Below are 15,780 nucleotides of genomic sequence, written 5' to 3' on the forward strand. Positions count from 1 at the left end.
GGAAGAAAAAGCCCTTTTTCCACACGGCCTTCCTGACATCATCACCCTGCATTGTGGAATGAGCCTCAGCTGCAGCTGTGGGAGGAATGTCCCGTCGTACAATCACCTCTCTTAATCATCATTACTCACATGCACAGTCTCACCCAAGTCACAGTGACACACGAGGGGAGTTCAGTTCCTCATCCACCATGAAAAAGCAGTATTTTATGTCCTGATTATGTATAGAGAGGCTTTTAACCACAAAACTGAGCCTTGGGCTTCTCTGCTTGTCCTTCATCTGCCTCTCAGAACAATGAACGCTGTTGACTCTCACTTCCTAGAGAGAGCAAATATATACAAATACTGCAAACATGGAAAAACAGGAAAGCGCATTTCTGAGTTAATGTTTCTGTTTCTCACGCCGGTGTTAAATGTATGCATTTCCTGGAAAACACATGCAGTTGGTAAATCTACATTTGCAAAACATTCTCAGCGCAGTTTGTATGTACACACTGAAGTATGTGTACGTCTGTATACACTGTACACACTTGTGTGTCCACATCTGTATTTGGTCAGCTAAGAATTATGTGCCATTTTGATTGAATGTAAATGTGCAGTGAAGTTACGTGTTAAAGTAATGTAATTACTTTTTCCTGTAACAAAGTAGGAACACATTACAGTAATGGCATTACAGTTATTGACTTAAAGGGAATTACATTACTGGTGTTACTCATTTGCCTCTAAGAGAGCAATATTAATTATAAGCATTGCATTTAAATCTTATCTCTATTATTCGTGTCTGTTCTCGTACAAACCCAATTCTAAAGAAGTCGGGACACTATGTGAAATGTGAAATGCAATTAAAAACAAGATCTACTTTGACCTGTAGTTAAGCCCATTTAAACAAGCTGCATTTAAAAGATATTTAATGTTTTCTCAAAGTCATTGTTTTTCTCTGAATATATGCTCACTGTAAAACTGTTAACACTATTAAGTGTTCAGAAAACATTTTAAAAGAGGTGATGTAATCATTCTTGGGTATAAAAGGAACATCCAGGAAAGGCCTTTATGAGCAAGGATGCATTAGCAAATAATCCAACTGTTCCTTAAGGAGCGATTGCAAGGATTTGAGGTATTTCACCCCCCTACAGTGCATAATATCATCAAAAGATTAATGGAATATGGAAAAATCTGCATATAAAATAAGGCCAAAAACCACAACTGAATGCCCCTAAAAACTGGCATGCTTCTGTGATGGATATCACCACATGGGCTTGGGAATGCACTGACAAATCATGTCAAGAAACACTGTTCAAAGCTGCATCTATAAATGCATGATGATAGTAATATGCCCAGTAGAAGTCATACGTCAACAACATCTAGAAACGCCGCCGACTTCTCTGGGCTCAAGCTCATCTGAAATCTGCTTAGTAGAAACGTGTATGTTGTGTTCTCCAGGCCAAAGAAGTAAAGGACCATCTAGACTGTTACCAACATAAAGTTCAAAAGCCAGTGTCTGTCATAGTACAGTGGGTATTAGCTGGTAACCTGCACATGCAGGTTTGTTGTGAAAGTAGCAATCACTGCCTTATATTTTAAACCCTGGGAATGAGAATAATAACCAATAATAATTTTTACCGTATAGAGTAGTTTTTGCACTGTTAGTGTGTCTTGTAATTGGCAGCATAGCAGTGAATTTACTCTCTCTACATGGCCCACATTCAGAAACGTACACCGGTGAGACACGGCTCCTAACGCTACAAACGCTGACCAACACGGCCCTCACTGCGGAAAACCATCTTGTGAAAGGGACATGATTAACCGTGTGTGTTTGTGTGTACCTTCTTTCTGCGGTGTTGCTGCTGCCTCCTCGTCTCCAGCCTCTTTCTCGGCAGTGCATTGGTAGCCCTTCTTCTTCAGCAGGTTACAGATGAGGATCCCCAGCAGCCCCATTACGCAGAAGATGGGCACCAGAGCAAACACTGCGTACTCTGTACTTTTCTCCTCAGGGCTGCGCACGTTAGTGGCATTCGCAACACCAACTCCAGTCCCGTGGGGGGCGCTCTTACCCGCATTGCGCTTCAGACGCTTCAGAGACGCTGCTGGAATGCGAGAGAGAGTTTCAAAACATATCGTTAGATTTCAAGATTTTGATCTTAAAACAAAGCTACATCATGAAAATGCCTATTTAGCCTACAGGTGTGTAGCTCTACCTATTCACGCTGAAGTTATAAGGAGTGTTTCAGCTTGGATTGCTTTTTAAATGATGCATAACAGAGGCCAGCCAATCAGACCAGAGCTCATTTACATAAATCAGTCTTAAAGACACAGTAATAAAACAGTCTGTTTAATTGTACAGGATAAAGAGAGGTCAAGTGGAAATAAATGATGACTGCTTTTGGTATAAACCCACTTTATTTAGGATATGGGCCCTTTAAGCCAGACAAAGCAACTACTCACAATGTTTATGTATGTAGGTCAGTGTGTTCCTATCAAAAACACTTTTGCTGCAGACACTTGAGGATGCCAATGTGACATCCAAGTGTATATCTGTAGTAATATAGGGATTAAACTAGCGCCCCCTGTCCCAAGTGGTGCAGCTTCGGTTTGCTGATTGTACCCGAATCTTGCACAGCAGGCAGGGATTAGATGAAGGTGAGAAAATTAGAGCACGTTAGCTTCATATTCTCACTTCTCGTTTCACCTTAAATTATGTGGAAGCTACAATCAGACACATTAACTGCAACACTATTTTAGGCAGAACATCAGCCTCAAGCAGAGACGGACCGATCAGTGTTTTTGGGGCTGATACTGATCACCTTTCGGCAAGATCAGCTGATAGCAGATACCAATCGAGGGCGGGGCTGGACTGTTAAAGCCCATTCACAACGTAAAAAAACAAAAAAAAATGATTTTAATGTAGTGGGACCTTCGATATTTGAAAGCTCAGCACTAACGTTATAACTTAACCAACAGCTAACTTGCTTCTGTGCTCCTAAACCTAAGGTCACAAGGTCATTTTTGTTGACACTGTGTCTTAACTGCCAGTTAAGAGTAAAAACATCACAAAATTGATTGAAAATGAGTAGACAGGAGCTTTACCATAAAAGCTTTTTCCTTTTATCACCTGGCATTCAGCTTGGCTACCTCAGGGTAGCGTATAAATAATAAATAAGAGCAAGAAATGAAGAAAAAAATGTGCAGATTTTAGAAAAAGATACTTTGCATTAAGGCAGTGCCACGTGTGCAGCTAAGAGTTTGGGGTGGGCTCCATCATGTCACAGATGCTACACTTCCTCCAGCTCTCTGTACACTCAGTGCAGTGTGTCTACACACTACACACACTGTGTCTTTGGTCAGTTACTCATCATTTGTATTTGTAAATACAGTGTGTGTATGGTGGAGTGCTGGAATAAAAACCCGACAGACAGAGTGGATATGGGTGAGGGTGTAATCGCATCTGAAGTGACACAGATAATAATTATAAAAAAAAATAAAAAGTAACACTCACTCGTCACGCAGATGGGCAGGGTGGAACCTTTCCGGGGAGCCACAGGGTGAAACCTGAACAAAAACAATCCCATTAAAATCAAGTACACACAGTACAAACTGAACGAACTAGGTTTGGCTACCTTATCTGCTGACACTGAAAAGTGGGCAAAAGTCCATCCAAAAATCAATCTTGCCCAAATCTCCCCTCACCCCAAATGTAGTCAATCAGTAGGGATGTACGTCCTGACTGATTCTGATATTCGAGTGTCCATATTTTGTTTTCTCCCCTGAAGTCCCTCCAAAACCAGTCATATTTCATTTTAAATGACCATTTCCGACCTCTCTTTATCTTTAGATTCAAAACAGGCAGTTTTTGTTATTGTGCCTTTAAAACATAGGATATGACGCTGCTGTCGGAACAAAACTTCGTATCTCCATTTTTGTTGTTTTTCAGTTTTTGACAATCTGAAAACGCCTGTCGCTCTTTACATTGTGTGTAAAATTTATAAGGAATGGACCAAAAAATGGCTCAAAATTATTTGGAAAAAATTCTGGTTCCTTTGACTCACATTAACAGTAAAGTATATCGCTGTTGTCAGGAGAAAAATCTCCGAAATGGTAACTTTACAGGAAAAGGAAAAAACCTACTTTACTTTTAATATAAGTCAAGGGAACCAGACTTTTTCCCAAGTAATTTTGGGCCGTTTATTTTAGTCCATTCATCATGAAATTTACATACAGTGTAATACAGAGATTTTCCTCCGACAACAGCGATATTCTTCGCTTCTCCCGTAAAGTTATGTTTTTGGTGATACGAGGTTTTCTTCCGACAGCAGCAATATGTAAATGAGCTCTGTTCTGATTGGCTGCCCTGTATTGTGCCTCACTCAAAAAGCAGTCTAGGGTGAAATACGCTTTATATAGTTAATGTGAATGGGCGGGGCTAACCTGCTGTAGGCTGAATAGGCGGATATGTAAATGTTTTGGCTTTTGTGACATCACTAAAACAAATTCAGCTGTTTTTGCAGCAACATTTCCACATATAGACTGTCTGTTTTGCAACTTTGGTAATGTTTACACATTAAATCAACCTCATTTTTTCAAAAAAGTTTGTTTGTTCCACTAATAGGCCCTTTAAGTAGTCTCAAATTACTTATGTAATTTTTTTAATTATGTACTTTCTGACAGTGTAAGACACACTTATCTACAAAAATGGACAAAACACTGTATAGCTAAAAACAGTAGCGGCAGTGGTCGCACTGAAGACCGTATTTTGTCCTCATGTTTATATATAACAGTGTCATACAGTGTCAGAAACCACACAATCAAGTCTACTCAAGATTACTAATCAACTCCACACTGTCTGAGACGTCTGTACGATGCCATCAGCACAGTGCAAATCAGTTTACATAAGCTTCTATTACTTGTTACCTCCATTAGAATTGTAGCTTCAGTGCAAAACTAAAGAAGCAAACTCTGGATGCCAAACATGGCTTGATGATCAACTACATCTGAGGTAGCTGCGAACATCTGCACCACAACAGGAATCAGGAGTGTATTCATTTAGAGATCTTTACCCTGGCAGACAGGCTCCACACACTGAATCAGAGCGAGAGGTGGGCGGGGCCACAGTCCAGCGGTTCAAGCTCCTACAGGCCGCATGTGGGCGGCACTGCTCCGGTCCGTGGGCGTCCGAAAAAGTGCCTGGGGGGCAGACGTGACACTCCACCACGACATCAGGACCCTCCACCTCACCGCAAGCCTGAAACCAGGCCAAACACACCATCCGACACCACATCGTTACACACTGGGGGTAATTATACAGGCACAGAGCGACAGTGCTGTACTAACATGCAGATGGTCAGTACCTGTCCACTATATGCTCAGAAAAGTACCCCGTGACATATTATGACGTAATTTATCTCAGTAACACTTTCTATGAATGTCACATTTTTAAGCATCTATACAGACATTCATAACATGTTATAATGCACTCCTAAGGCGTTATAAACATGGTTATAAATATTTATAAAAATGAATTACACTGAATTACACTTTATAGCCATGTTTATTATACATTATGAATTGCATTATAAGTAGTGTTAATAACATGTTATGCTTGATAGTAGAGTGCTGTCATTGTAATTTGTTCCCTCACTAGTTCTAACGTCAAGCGCTAGAACCCTTCACTCTGTAACATCCCTACACTACAGTACAGTAATGCTAATTTCTGCTAGCATTCTATTGGATATGCAGTGTTAAGTTAGTGCCGAGCTAACGGTGATGTACATTACCTTTCCCACATTGGGTAAAACACTGATGGCAGCTCTAGTTTAAACTCTGACATTTGAAGCCTGTAATGTGCTTTACTGTGAATGTTTTAGTGTTTCAGTAAATCCTTCAGTAAATACTTCAACTTGAAGCCTCACTCTGAACACTGGAGGAGGCTTTAGTACAGTACGCTTCACTTTACTTAGAGCGGACAAATACCACTTATGAGCTCTTATAATTTGTTATGTATAGTACTTACAATGCATTATGTTAACAATCCAAAATGCATAATAAGCATGGCTATAACATGCAATGCATTTTTAACAATATTTATAGCCATGTTTATGATTCCTTATTAATGCATTAAAACATGTTGTACATGTTTATAGATGCTTACGAACGTGACATTCACAGAAAGTGTTACCTTTATCTCAATAATGATGGATTTTGTGGATGACTACCCAGCCCTAATTGTCCTATTGCCCTTTCCTACTAGGCAGGATGAGTTGGGTTGATTTAGTAACTTATCTTGTGTTTTAAGTTCATTTTACACTCTAAATCACAGATTTAATGGAATATAGTCATATTCAAAGTTTGTGCACCCCAATCAAATGACATTTTGTTGATTTTCAAAGTGAAAATAAGTGAATTTAATATCTTGTATGCAGAAGTTATGGCACGATGTTTTTAGACTTTTTCATTATGTTAAACTCAGCAAATAAGTATGTTCTCTGTAGAGGATGTTTTAACTTCTTTTCACTTAGAAAATCAACAAAACGTTGAGGTCGGGGGTCCAAAGTTTGGCACGACTGTTTGTCGGGGTGTGTGTCTCACCGTAGACGGCTCCTGTCCGGCTGGACAGCGCAGACATGCACACTCCTCTCCCAACTGACACGGCGGTCCAGCCAGAGCCCCCCATGGACCCAGCAGCTACACAAACAAACAGGAATCATCATAACGCACTCGCACTCTGTTACACCCACATCTGCCGACAGCACCCACATCCACAATGTCCCTCCACCATTATACATGCACTGAATTACACCTGCATACACAAACAGAACCCAACACGGTTCCACACCCACATTTACATGTATATACACATACATCACTATCTTGACAGCGAAACAAACAGCAAAACGGTGGAAGCACAGAACCACAATGTAAATAAAATGATGTAAAAATATAATGTAAACTAAAACATTACGTAAAAAAGGGTTCTTCACTCTTAAAAAAGATGCTGTCTAAGGGTTCCTTAGTAAAGAAAATGGCTTTATATAGAACCATGAACATTCAAAGAACCCTTTGCATGATTAAAGGGTTCTTTGCATCATGAAATGGTTCTTCAGATTGATGGAGAATGTGCTGTATATTGTGCTATATAGAATCTTTTTGAAAAGGGTTCTATACAGCAACCAAAAGGGTTCTTCTATTGTTACACTCTTAAAAAAGATGGTGCTTTAAGAATTCCTTAGTAAAGAAAATGGTTCTGTATAGAACCATGAACGCTCAAAAATCCTTTGCGTGATTAAAGGGTTCTTTGCATCACGAAAGGGTTCTTCAGATAGATGGAAAATGTGCACGAATGTGCTATAGACGATTCTATATAGCACCAAAAAGGGTTCCTCTATTGTTGTGACACTGTAAAAACAGAAAAACTCTTTTGGTTCTATATAGAACCCTTTTCAAAAAAGCTCTATATAGAACCATCCACAACACATTCTCCATCAGTCTGAGGAACTCTTTCAAGAGTGCTTATGGTTCTATATAGAACAATTTTCTTTAGTTAAGAATCTCTGAAGCACCGTCTTTCTAAAGAATGTAACAATAGAAGAACCTGTTTGGGTGCTATACAGAACCATTTTCAAAAAGGTTCTATATAGAACCATGTACAGCACATTCTTCATCAACCTGAAGAACCATTTCATGATGCCAAGAACCATTTAATCATACAAAGGGATCTTTGAGTGTTTATGGTTCTATATGAAGCCATTTTCTCTGGTAAAGAACCCGTTAAAGAGTGTATTTAGCTGTCCTGACAATTACAGGCAATGGTTATGACAGCATATGATATCTGCCATGACATGTTTATGGCATAAACCAACAACAAGTGTTACCCTATGTTTTACTATGTGATCCTATGTTTTTTTGTGGTTTCTATTTTAAGCCTCCCTCAAATTTAAGTTTACTTAACATTTAACTGAATTTAATTGAACTGCACTGAACTGAACTTAACCCCTTAAATGGCCAGGGTCCACCAGCAGGCCCCACGTTTTATTACACACTTCTATAACCTAAGAATAGCTCAGCCAGTTTGCACTGAAGTCCCTGTAGTTACTGAGTAATAAGCCTTGGTATGTAATAAACTTGGGATTTAAGGGGTTAATTGAATTGAACTGAGCTGACATGAACTGGACTGAACTGAACTGAATGGAGGGTCGTCCTAAGGATACTATGGATTACTGTGTATGTTTGGCCTCTTTTCCACTGCAGGGCTGAACAGTTCTGAGCACGGAGGGAAACCGTTCCAGTGGCGTTTCCACACGGACACGGTTTGACGCGGAACGCTTAAGAACTGGGCTCAACCCGTTTTTTTGGCACCCTTAGCCAACTAGGCCACAAAACCATTCGGTGGGATGACGTAACGAAGTAGCTATTTGCTGATTGGTTCTTTGTTTATATCGGTATTGTTCCACCACATCCTGAGGAAGCGAAGTCGAGCGGTTGATGTTATTTTTCTTGTATTTCCTGGTTCTGATTTAGCGGTACAACAGATGGAAACAGAAACCGTAACCGGTCCGGACCAGCGCGGAACGGCCCAGTATGGCCCTGAGAAAACCTTGGCTCGATGCGGAAAAGCAGCCTTTGTGTCCCACTTATTGGCTCCAGGGGCCGTATTACAGAAACTTCTTCAGTCTGAAATCTTATCCTATCTGCTTAGTCACCATGACAACTTCAGTTAGGACTGAATTTAGGACAGAGGCTCTTACAGAACAGCAGTTCTTAAGTTCATAATCTTATCATTAACTCCAGATAAGAAAACAGTGTTACAGAAACGTCCTAACTAGACTAAACCTCCTAAATACTGTCCTAACTTTAAGATAAACCCCAGAGCTGTACTAACTTCTGTTTAACCATCTGTTTCTATTGTTTTGTGCAGTGACAGGCAGCACAGTTCACTATAACCAGAATAATGAGGAGACCGAGCTGAACGTGTGTCTGTTTATTAGGAGGAATAGCGCGCTCGGCTAAAGCGTTTGGGAAATGGAGACTGAAACTGTGGAGCGGCGACTCTCTGATAAACAGCAGGGGGCGCTCTCACAGTATTCTTAACTCTCAGTTTATCATGCTTTCGTTTTATTCGTATTATGCTTTCGTTTTATTTGACCTTTTTTACCTCACTAACTAGCTTGAGTACATGTTTACGTTTCAGCAGTGTGCGTATGGTCGGTTGCTAGGTAACAGACACGACAGCTGATTGTCGACTTGTGTCGAGTAAGTTAAGATTTCTCACCTTGAGATAAGAAAAGATGCTGTAAGATAAGATAAGATTCCTAAATTAAGATAAAATTTGCTTCTGTAACACGAATTTGTGAAAAATCTTATCTGGACCATCAGCATCATTAATGAACGCCCAGGGGAGAGAAAAAAGAAAAACGTGCCAGGGCCTCAGAAGCTCTGACTAAACTCCTGCTGAAAAACCTCGTTACACTTCCTGTCATCATGGTCTACTTTCTGTAGACTGCAGACAGAGCTGTGGCTTTCAAAACCGCACAGCGCGAATCTAAATGATCTAAACTCCACTTTCTACTTTCCGTCCTCTCAGCTTCCGGGCTGATCATAGTAAAGTAATACTGAAGAGAAAGACTGAGTGTATATATATATATATATATATATATTATATATATATATATATATATATATATATATATATATATATATACACATATATATATACACACACACATACATACACATACATACATACACACACACACACACACACACACACACACACAGAGAGAGACAGAACAACAAAGAAAAAGAAAGAAAGAGGAACAAACAAACCAACCAACAAAACAAAACAAACCATCAAACAAAAAACAGATCGAAACAGTGAGAAATAGACAGGCAGAGAGCGAGACAATGAGACAGAAAAGTAGAGATTAAGAGACAAAATGAGGAAGGGTGAGAGAGAGAGAGAGAGAGAGAGAGAGAGAGAGAGAGAGAGAGAGAGAGCGTGAGTGTATTCTCTGAACTGTCAGTCAATGTGTGGAAGACCTTGTTCCTCAGTGAGGCTACAACAGCGTGAGAACCGCAGTGAAAGACTCACCATCAGAAAGACGGGAGCGGAGCAGCAGAGGTGGTTCCTCATCATCTTCTACAAATTCCTCTATGAACATATGATCTGGAAGAGGAGAAGAAGAACAGATGAGAAGACGAGACACACACACACACACACACACACACACACACACACACACACACACACACACAACAGTGACGTCAGAAACAACGGTGACATCACAGCTGCACTCTGCAGGTAAACAGCACTTACTGTAAAGCTCCCCTATGAATGGACTTCTAAATAAGTCAGAGCCAAAAAGCATTACATAAACACACTGATGCTCTATAGAGGGACAGCGGTTCGGTCAGCCGGGCTATTTTTAGATAATACATGTGCTATACTGACACAACATAATGGTCAGTTACTAAAAACAGCACAAGCAGGAGGAGAAGAGAAGAGAAGAGAAGAGAAGAGAAGAGAAGAGAAGAGAAGAGAAGAGAAGAGAAGAGAGGAGAGTGGAACAAAACAGGAGAGAAGACAGTATATAAAAAAAGAAGAGAGCAGAAGAGATGAGAAGAGTTAGTGAGTGAGAAGTGAAAAGATGAGAACACAACAGTAGAAGAAAAGAACAGACTAGAAGAAAAGAAAAAATAGTAAAAGAAGGGAACAGAAGAAGAGAAGATAGAAGAGTGAAGGAGTGAGAGAGACAGTGTGTGAGTGAGACAGTGAATGAGTGAGTGAGAAGACAGAAGAGAAGACAGCAGAAGAAAAGATGATAGTAGAAGAGAAGAGAAGAGAAGAGTGAGTGAGAAGAGAAAAGAACAGGAGAGAAGATGGTAGAAAAGAAAGGAGCAGAAGAGAGGAACAGAGAAGAGAAGATAGAAGAGAGTGTGAGTGAGTGAGTGAGTGAATGAGTGAGTGAGAGAGAAGATAGTAGTAGAGAAGACAGTAGAAGAGAATAATGAGTGGGTGAGTAAGTGAGTGAGTGAGTAAGTAGAGGAAAAGAAGAGAAGAAGAGCAGAAGACAGTAGAAGAAGAGAAGAGAAGAACAGATAAAGGAGAAGAGCAGCAGTAGTATAAACAGTATACAGTATTTACAGTATAAATACACTAGAAGTAGAGAGAAGACATCACACATATACACTACTCTCCCCCTCCCACCAGTGGAGCCCCATTTCCCACGATCCTCACTTTCAAACCCCCATCCCATCCCCCCAACTCCACACACACACACCAAACAGAACACAGTGCATGTGAGGACAGCCATAAACTCCTCACCCTCCACACTGAGAAACCCCCACTCCCACCCCACAACAGACCTCATGGAAAAAGTACAGTTAAGGAAACAGTGATGCTGCACTGATAGAGCGAGACTGAGAGAGTGAGAGAGTGAGAGAGTGAGAGAGTGAGGAATGCTCTAATCGAGGCAGGGCTGCTGAGTTAATCTAATTTGCTCGTGTTACCCACACATTTCATACTGAGCTGCTAAGACTGTCAGATACACACATGAACACTTACAAAACATGCATTTCAGCTGCCACATCAAACATCACCCACAGCGGTCAGTCTCCCTTAGAATGTACTTCAGCAGCATACATTAAGTGGTCATTAGGGACGCTTTAGGAATTCTGAGCCGATGCTGACAGCTGATATTTTCCATGTACATATCTGCCAATGCAAATACTGATGCTGATTCATAAACAGTTATATATGTTGAAATTGGTAATAGATCTACCTTGATTAGCATTGCAGAGAAAAACAAGTACCTCCAATAGGGTAACTTTACAGGAGAGGGCAAAGAACCTTCTTTGCTTTCAATGCAAGTCAATGGAAAGATTTTACTCTAAGCAATTTTAGAGCATTTCTATTGGTCCCATCATCATGAAATTCTCACAATGATGCAGAAAAGTAAGAGGCATGTTTTTCATTGAACAGCGATGATTTATTTCTATAGGGCTACAAATGCAATAAAAAGAATAAAACGTGCAGAAACCCAGCATCTCAAATATTCTGCGCTACAATAAATATATAGCAGCTCATCGTTTTGAAATATCAGTCAAATCTAAATGATCATATCTCCTTTATCATCATTTACATGCAGCAGCAAAGCCTCTCCGAACCGATGCAACACTTAATAAATGCACCTCTTTCAGAATCAGCAGTAAAACTACTGGTTTGAACTTAAAAACTTCAGTTGCCAGAAAATTTTCATTTTAAAGTCATTCAGAGTGTTTGCTTATTAATGTCTGCTACACAAATATAGTCATTGTATTTACTATCCAAAACCTCCAGTGAACCGACATTTGTCTTCTGAGCTTTTATAAGGAATGTTAATGATGGTAAAATAGTGAGAAATCTGGAAAAATAAGTTTTTTTATGGACCATTTTGCCTGCATTTACCTCTCAGTCACGATTCTCAAAATTACTGTAAAACAGTGTCTCAGGCACTATGCATTAAATTCATAACCACTTTGTGTAGTAACTTTCTGTGAGGGAGCTTTTAGAGGTGGACGTCTGGTTCCTATCACCACCACTGTAAACAATTCTGACTCATTAAGTTTTCCTAGAACAGAGTCTTTAACACCAAACCACTCTGAATGACTCTGTTTACATCTTAGCCATTTAATCAGAAAGTTTGAAAGACTGGTGGAATTCCCCTTCAACAGAACAACTATCTCGTTTGAAGTGCAATCTAAACCTAAAATTTAAAGCAGCCAGATTACTTGCTTTTTATGTTAAACATCAAATCAGCTTTTAAAAAGTGAAAAAACTGCACTGATAAAACAATAATAATAATAATAATAATAATAATAATAATAATAATAATAATGCAATCCACACTGCAAAAGAGTCAACAACCAACACTGAAATACGTCCAGGTCCACAGCAGATGCACAGTATAGGGTGACAACTGGACACTTGGGTTTCTTTTATCTGTAATTGGCCCGTGAGTGAAGGAAAGAATAGGAGAAGAAAGCTGACGCACGTGAGACGCAGGAGAGACGCAGGAGAGACGCAGGTGAGATGCAGGTGAGATGCAGGTGAGACGCGTCATTCAGTTTCCAACGCTGCAGCTTTGGTAGCACTTGGCATTAAATAAATGTCATTAAATAAATATCAACAAAAATCAGTCACTAAAACCCCTCCAACAGCTGCACACTTACCCCAGCTTGGTACTGCTTGTGCCCCGTTGCCCTAGCAACACACTGAGGATGCTGTGGTCACCACGGCGACTACCCGACTCCACCAGGCAGCCTGTGTGCGTACAGTGTCAGACCGGCACACTGTACCTACATAGGACGAGCTGTCATCCCTTATACCGCCACTCAAAACCACAGCTCCGCCCCCCACAAACTTAGGCTCCACCCACTTCAGCATAATCTCTCCTTCCCTTCCGTTCAACTTGGGACTCAGCAGGAGGACCTGCTGGGCTTTGGTCCGTTGGTAGATGTTTTTTTTCACCACAGACAATGGAAGACGTCTAATTTCTAGCGTGGTCAGGTCATAAAGGGCGAAGTAAGCTCATACGCAGAGGAGGATGCCATTACAATCTGAGCGTAAGTGCACACACAGAGGTGCTGGAGAAAGAGAATGCACTTCAATTTGTACGCAAGCGCACGCTAAGGTGTTTGCGGCACGTCTGAGTCGAGTAAAATCCTGTTATTCAGTTCTGGCCTCAACTAATCCAGGAGGATCAGGGTGTCTAGAGGAGAGGAGCAGTGTGAGTGAGATCACCAACACTTCTACTGATGATCTAGTTCAGCACTAATCTCACAAACCTGGCGCAAATTCCCAACTTTATCACAATATAGACCTTATTTATATTACAGAAGACTGGTTTACTGTGCAGTGACCGTCCTGGCCAGATTCCAGAGGAGCGTCAGTGGATGGATGGAAGGTAATTTGGCACAAAGTAATGCAGGCCAGTATTTAAAGGGTCAATTTTTGAAAATGTCTGCATAAATAAACTGTTACGACTTAAACAGTCATTCAAAGTGGTCTGATGTGAAGTGGTTCACTGCAGAGAAACATACCGACTCTGATTTCTTTACAGTGGTGATAGGAGTTATATTTTACTTACTATCCAAATCTTTTGAGCTTTTATATGTAATGATGGTGGCGAAGAAATAGTGGTAAATCTCAAAAAGGGCAATTTTGCCTTATAGTGCCCTGCATGTACGGTCATATGTAAATGTTTGAATCAAATTACATATTTTGCTGATTTTCTAAGTTAACAGCAAATATGGCATTTTCTAAATAGTGCACAATTTCTATTTATCAGAACACACAAAAAACAGCAAACATATAATATGTAAGGTGGCATAACTTTTGCATAAGCCACATTTTTTCCAATATGTTAAATTCAGCAAACAAACAGTAATTATGAATTCAGATGTGCAGACGTGTGTTCTCTGTAGAGGTAGAATGTGTTGATATATTGATAAAACGTGTAAATCTGACCAGGAGCAACCAAACTTTTGTTTACAACTGTACCTCTCCGCCATGAACAGACTTACAAAATATATTTTAGGCCAAAATCCTACCTGAAAACTATCATAAACCAATGTCCCAGGCATCTGGTTGCGTATTTATAACCAATTCATACAGTATCTTTTATGTGTGAGGGGGCTTTTAGGTGCATTAAACTCTTCAGACGTCTGGTTCCTATCACCACCACTGTGAATGACTTTGTTTATATCTTAATGATTTACTTTTAGCAGAAATTTTGTAAAATTGGTGAAATTCCCCTTCAGTTATGCCTCAGCAAGGGTTCACCAATACATTACAATTACATTAAATAATAACATTAATATACTGCTAGGCAAACTGCAATCACAGTGTAGAAATATGATCACAGTACTGTGTTTTGTCTACATAGCGCAGCTCCTACATACTTATTATTCAGTTATTGATCTTTAGATTTATTATTCAGAAACTAATATGATTTATCCAGTAATTGCTACCTGAAACTAATACGCTCTGTAGTTATAAGTTGAAGTGTGGGCCCACATACAGACCCTTGGGGTTTAAGAGAACTAACATGGAGCTAGAGCTGGGCAATATAACATTATTTATCGTTATCGCGATACATCACAATATCACTGCTGTCAGAACAAAACCTCGTATCTCTATTTTTGTCGTTTTTCAGTTTTTGATATAATTTGAAAATGCGTTACCCTTTACATTGTTTGTAAATTTCATGAAGAATGGACCACAATAAATGACCCAAAATGACTTGTAAAAAAGCCTGGTTCCATTGACTTACATTAAAAGTAAAGTAGGTTTTTTCCTTCTCCTGTAAAGTTACTATTTTGGAGATACGAGGTTTTCTTCAGACAACAATGACATGCTTTTCTGAGCATATCATGCATATGGACAGTACTTAAGGAACACTGAACAACTCCACTGAAAATTAAGGCCATAATTAGTGCTTTTAATTAGATCTAGAGAAGCACAGTGTGTGACACAATGAATAAAAACAACTTGGATTCATAGCTTTGATGGGTTTTTTTCTTTCCAAGATATCAGAAAAATGTAAATATCATGAAATATCATGTACCATAAAAATTTCTTGAAATATCATCATACTGTATTTTTGCCATATTACCCACCACTACATGGAACTAAGCTCTCCTCCTGCAGAGTGACTTGTTAGCGATAAGCATTATATGTCACCTATACAGTGTCAGGATGGAGCCACGCTGACCTATTAGAAAAAGTACACTGCCACTGGACCACAAACTGGTCAG

General features: G+C 39.8%; 1 protein-coding gene across 2 annotated transcripts in view; it reads right to left on the minus strand.

Moving 5' to 3' along the window:
• Positions 1-15,780, minus strand: part of relt (RELT TNF receptor) — a 63,293-nt gene that overhangs the window by 23,878 nt on the left and 23,635 nt on the right. The window contains exons 1-6 of one of the 2 annotated variants that reach the window (XM_036585677.1): positions 13,195-13,409; positions 10,076-10,150; positions 6,577-6,672; positions 5,049-5,233; positions 3,491-3,543; positions 1,821-2,081 (exon numbers count right to left, since the gene is read on the minus strand). In XM_036585677.1, coding sequence (XP_036441570.1) covers positions 1,821-2,081; positions 3,491-3,543; positions 5,049-5,233; positions 6,577-6,672; positions 10,076-10,120 — 640 coding nt within the window. In that variant the 5' untranslated portion in view covers positions 10,121-10,150; positions 13,195-13,409. Of the gene's footprint in view, positions 1-1,820; positions 2,082-3,490; positions 3,544-5,048; positions 5,234-6,576; positions 6,673-10,075; positions 10,151-13,194; positions 13,410-15,780 lie in introns of those variants that run through there. The other variant, XM_036585676.1, reaches the window with a different exon arrangement.

Source organism: Colossoma macropomum, unplaced genomic scaffold (assembly GCF_904425465.1).
Source record: "Colossoma macropomum unplaced genomic scaffold, Colossoma_macropomum, whole genome shotgun sequence".
Lineage (NCBI taxonomy): Eukaryota > Metazoa > Chordata > Actinopteri > Characiformes > Serrasalmidae > Colossoma > Colossoma macropomum.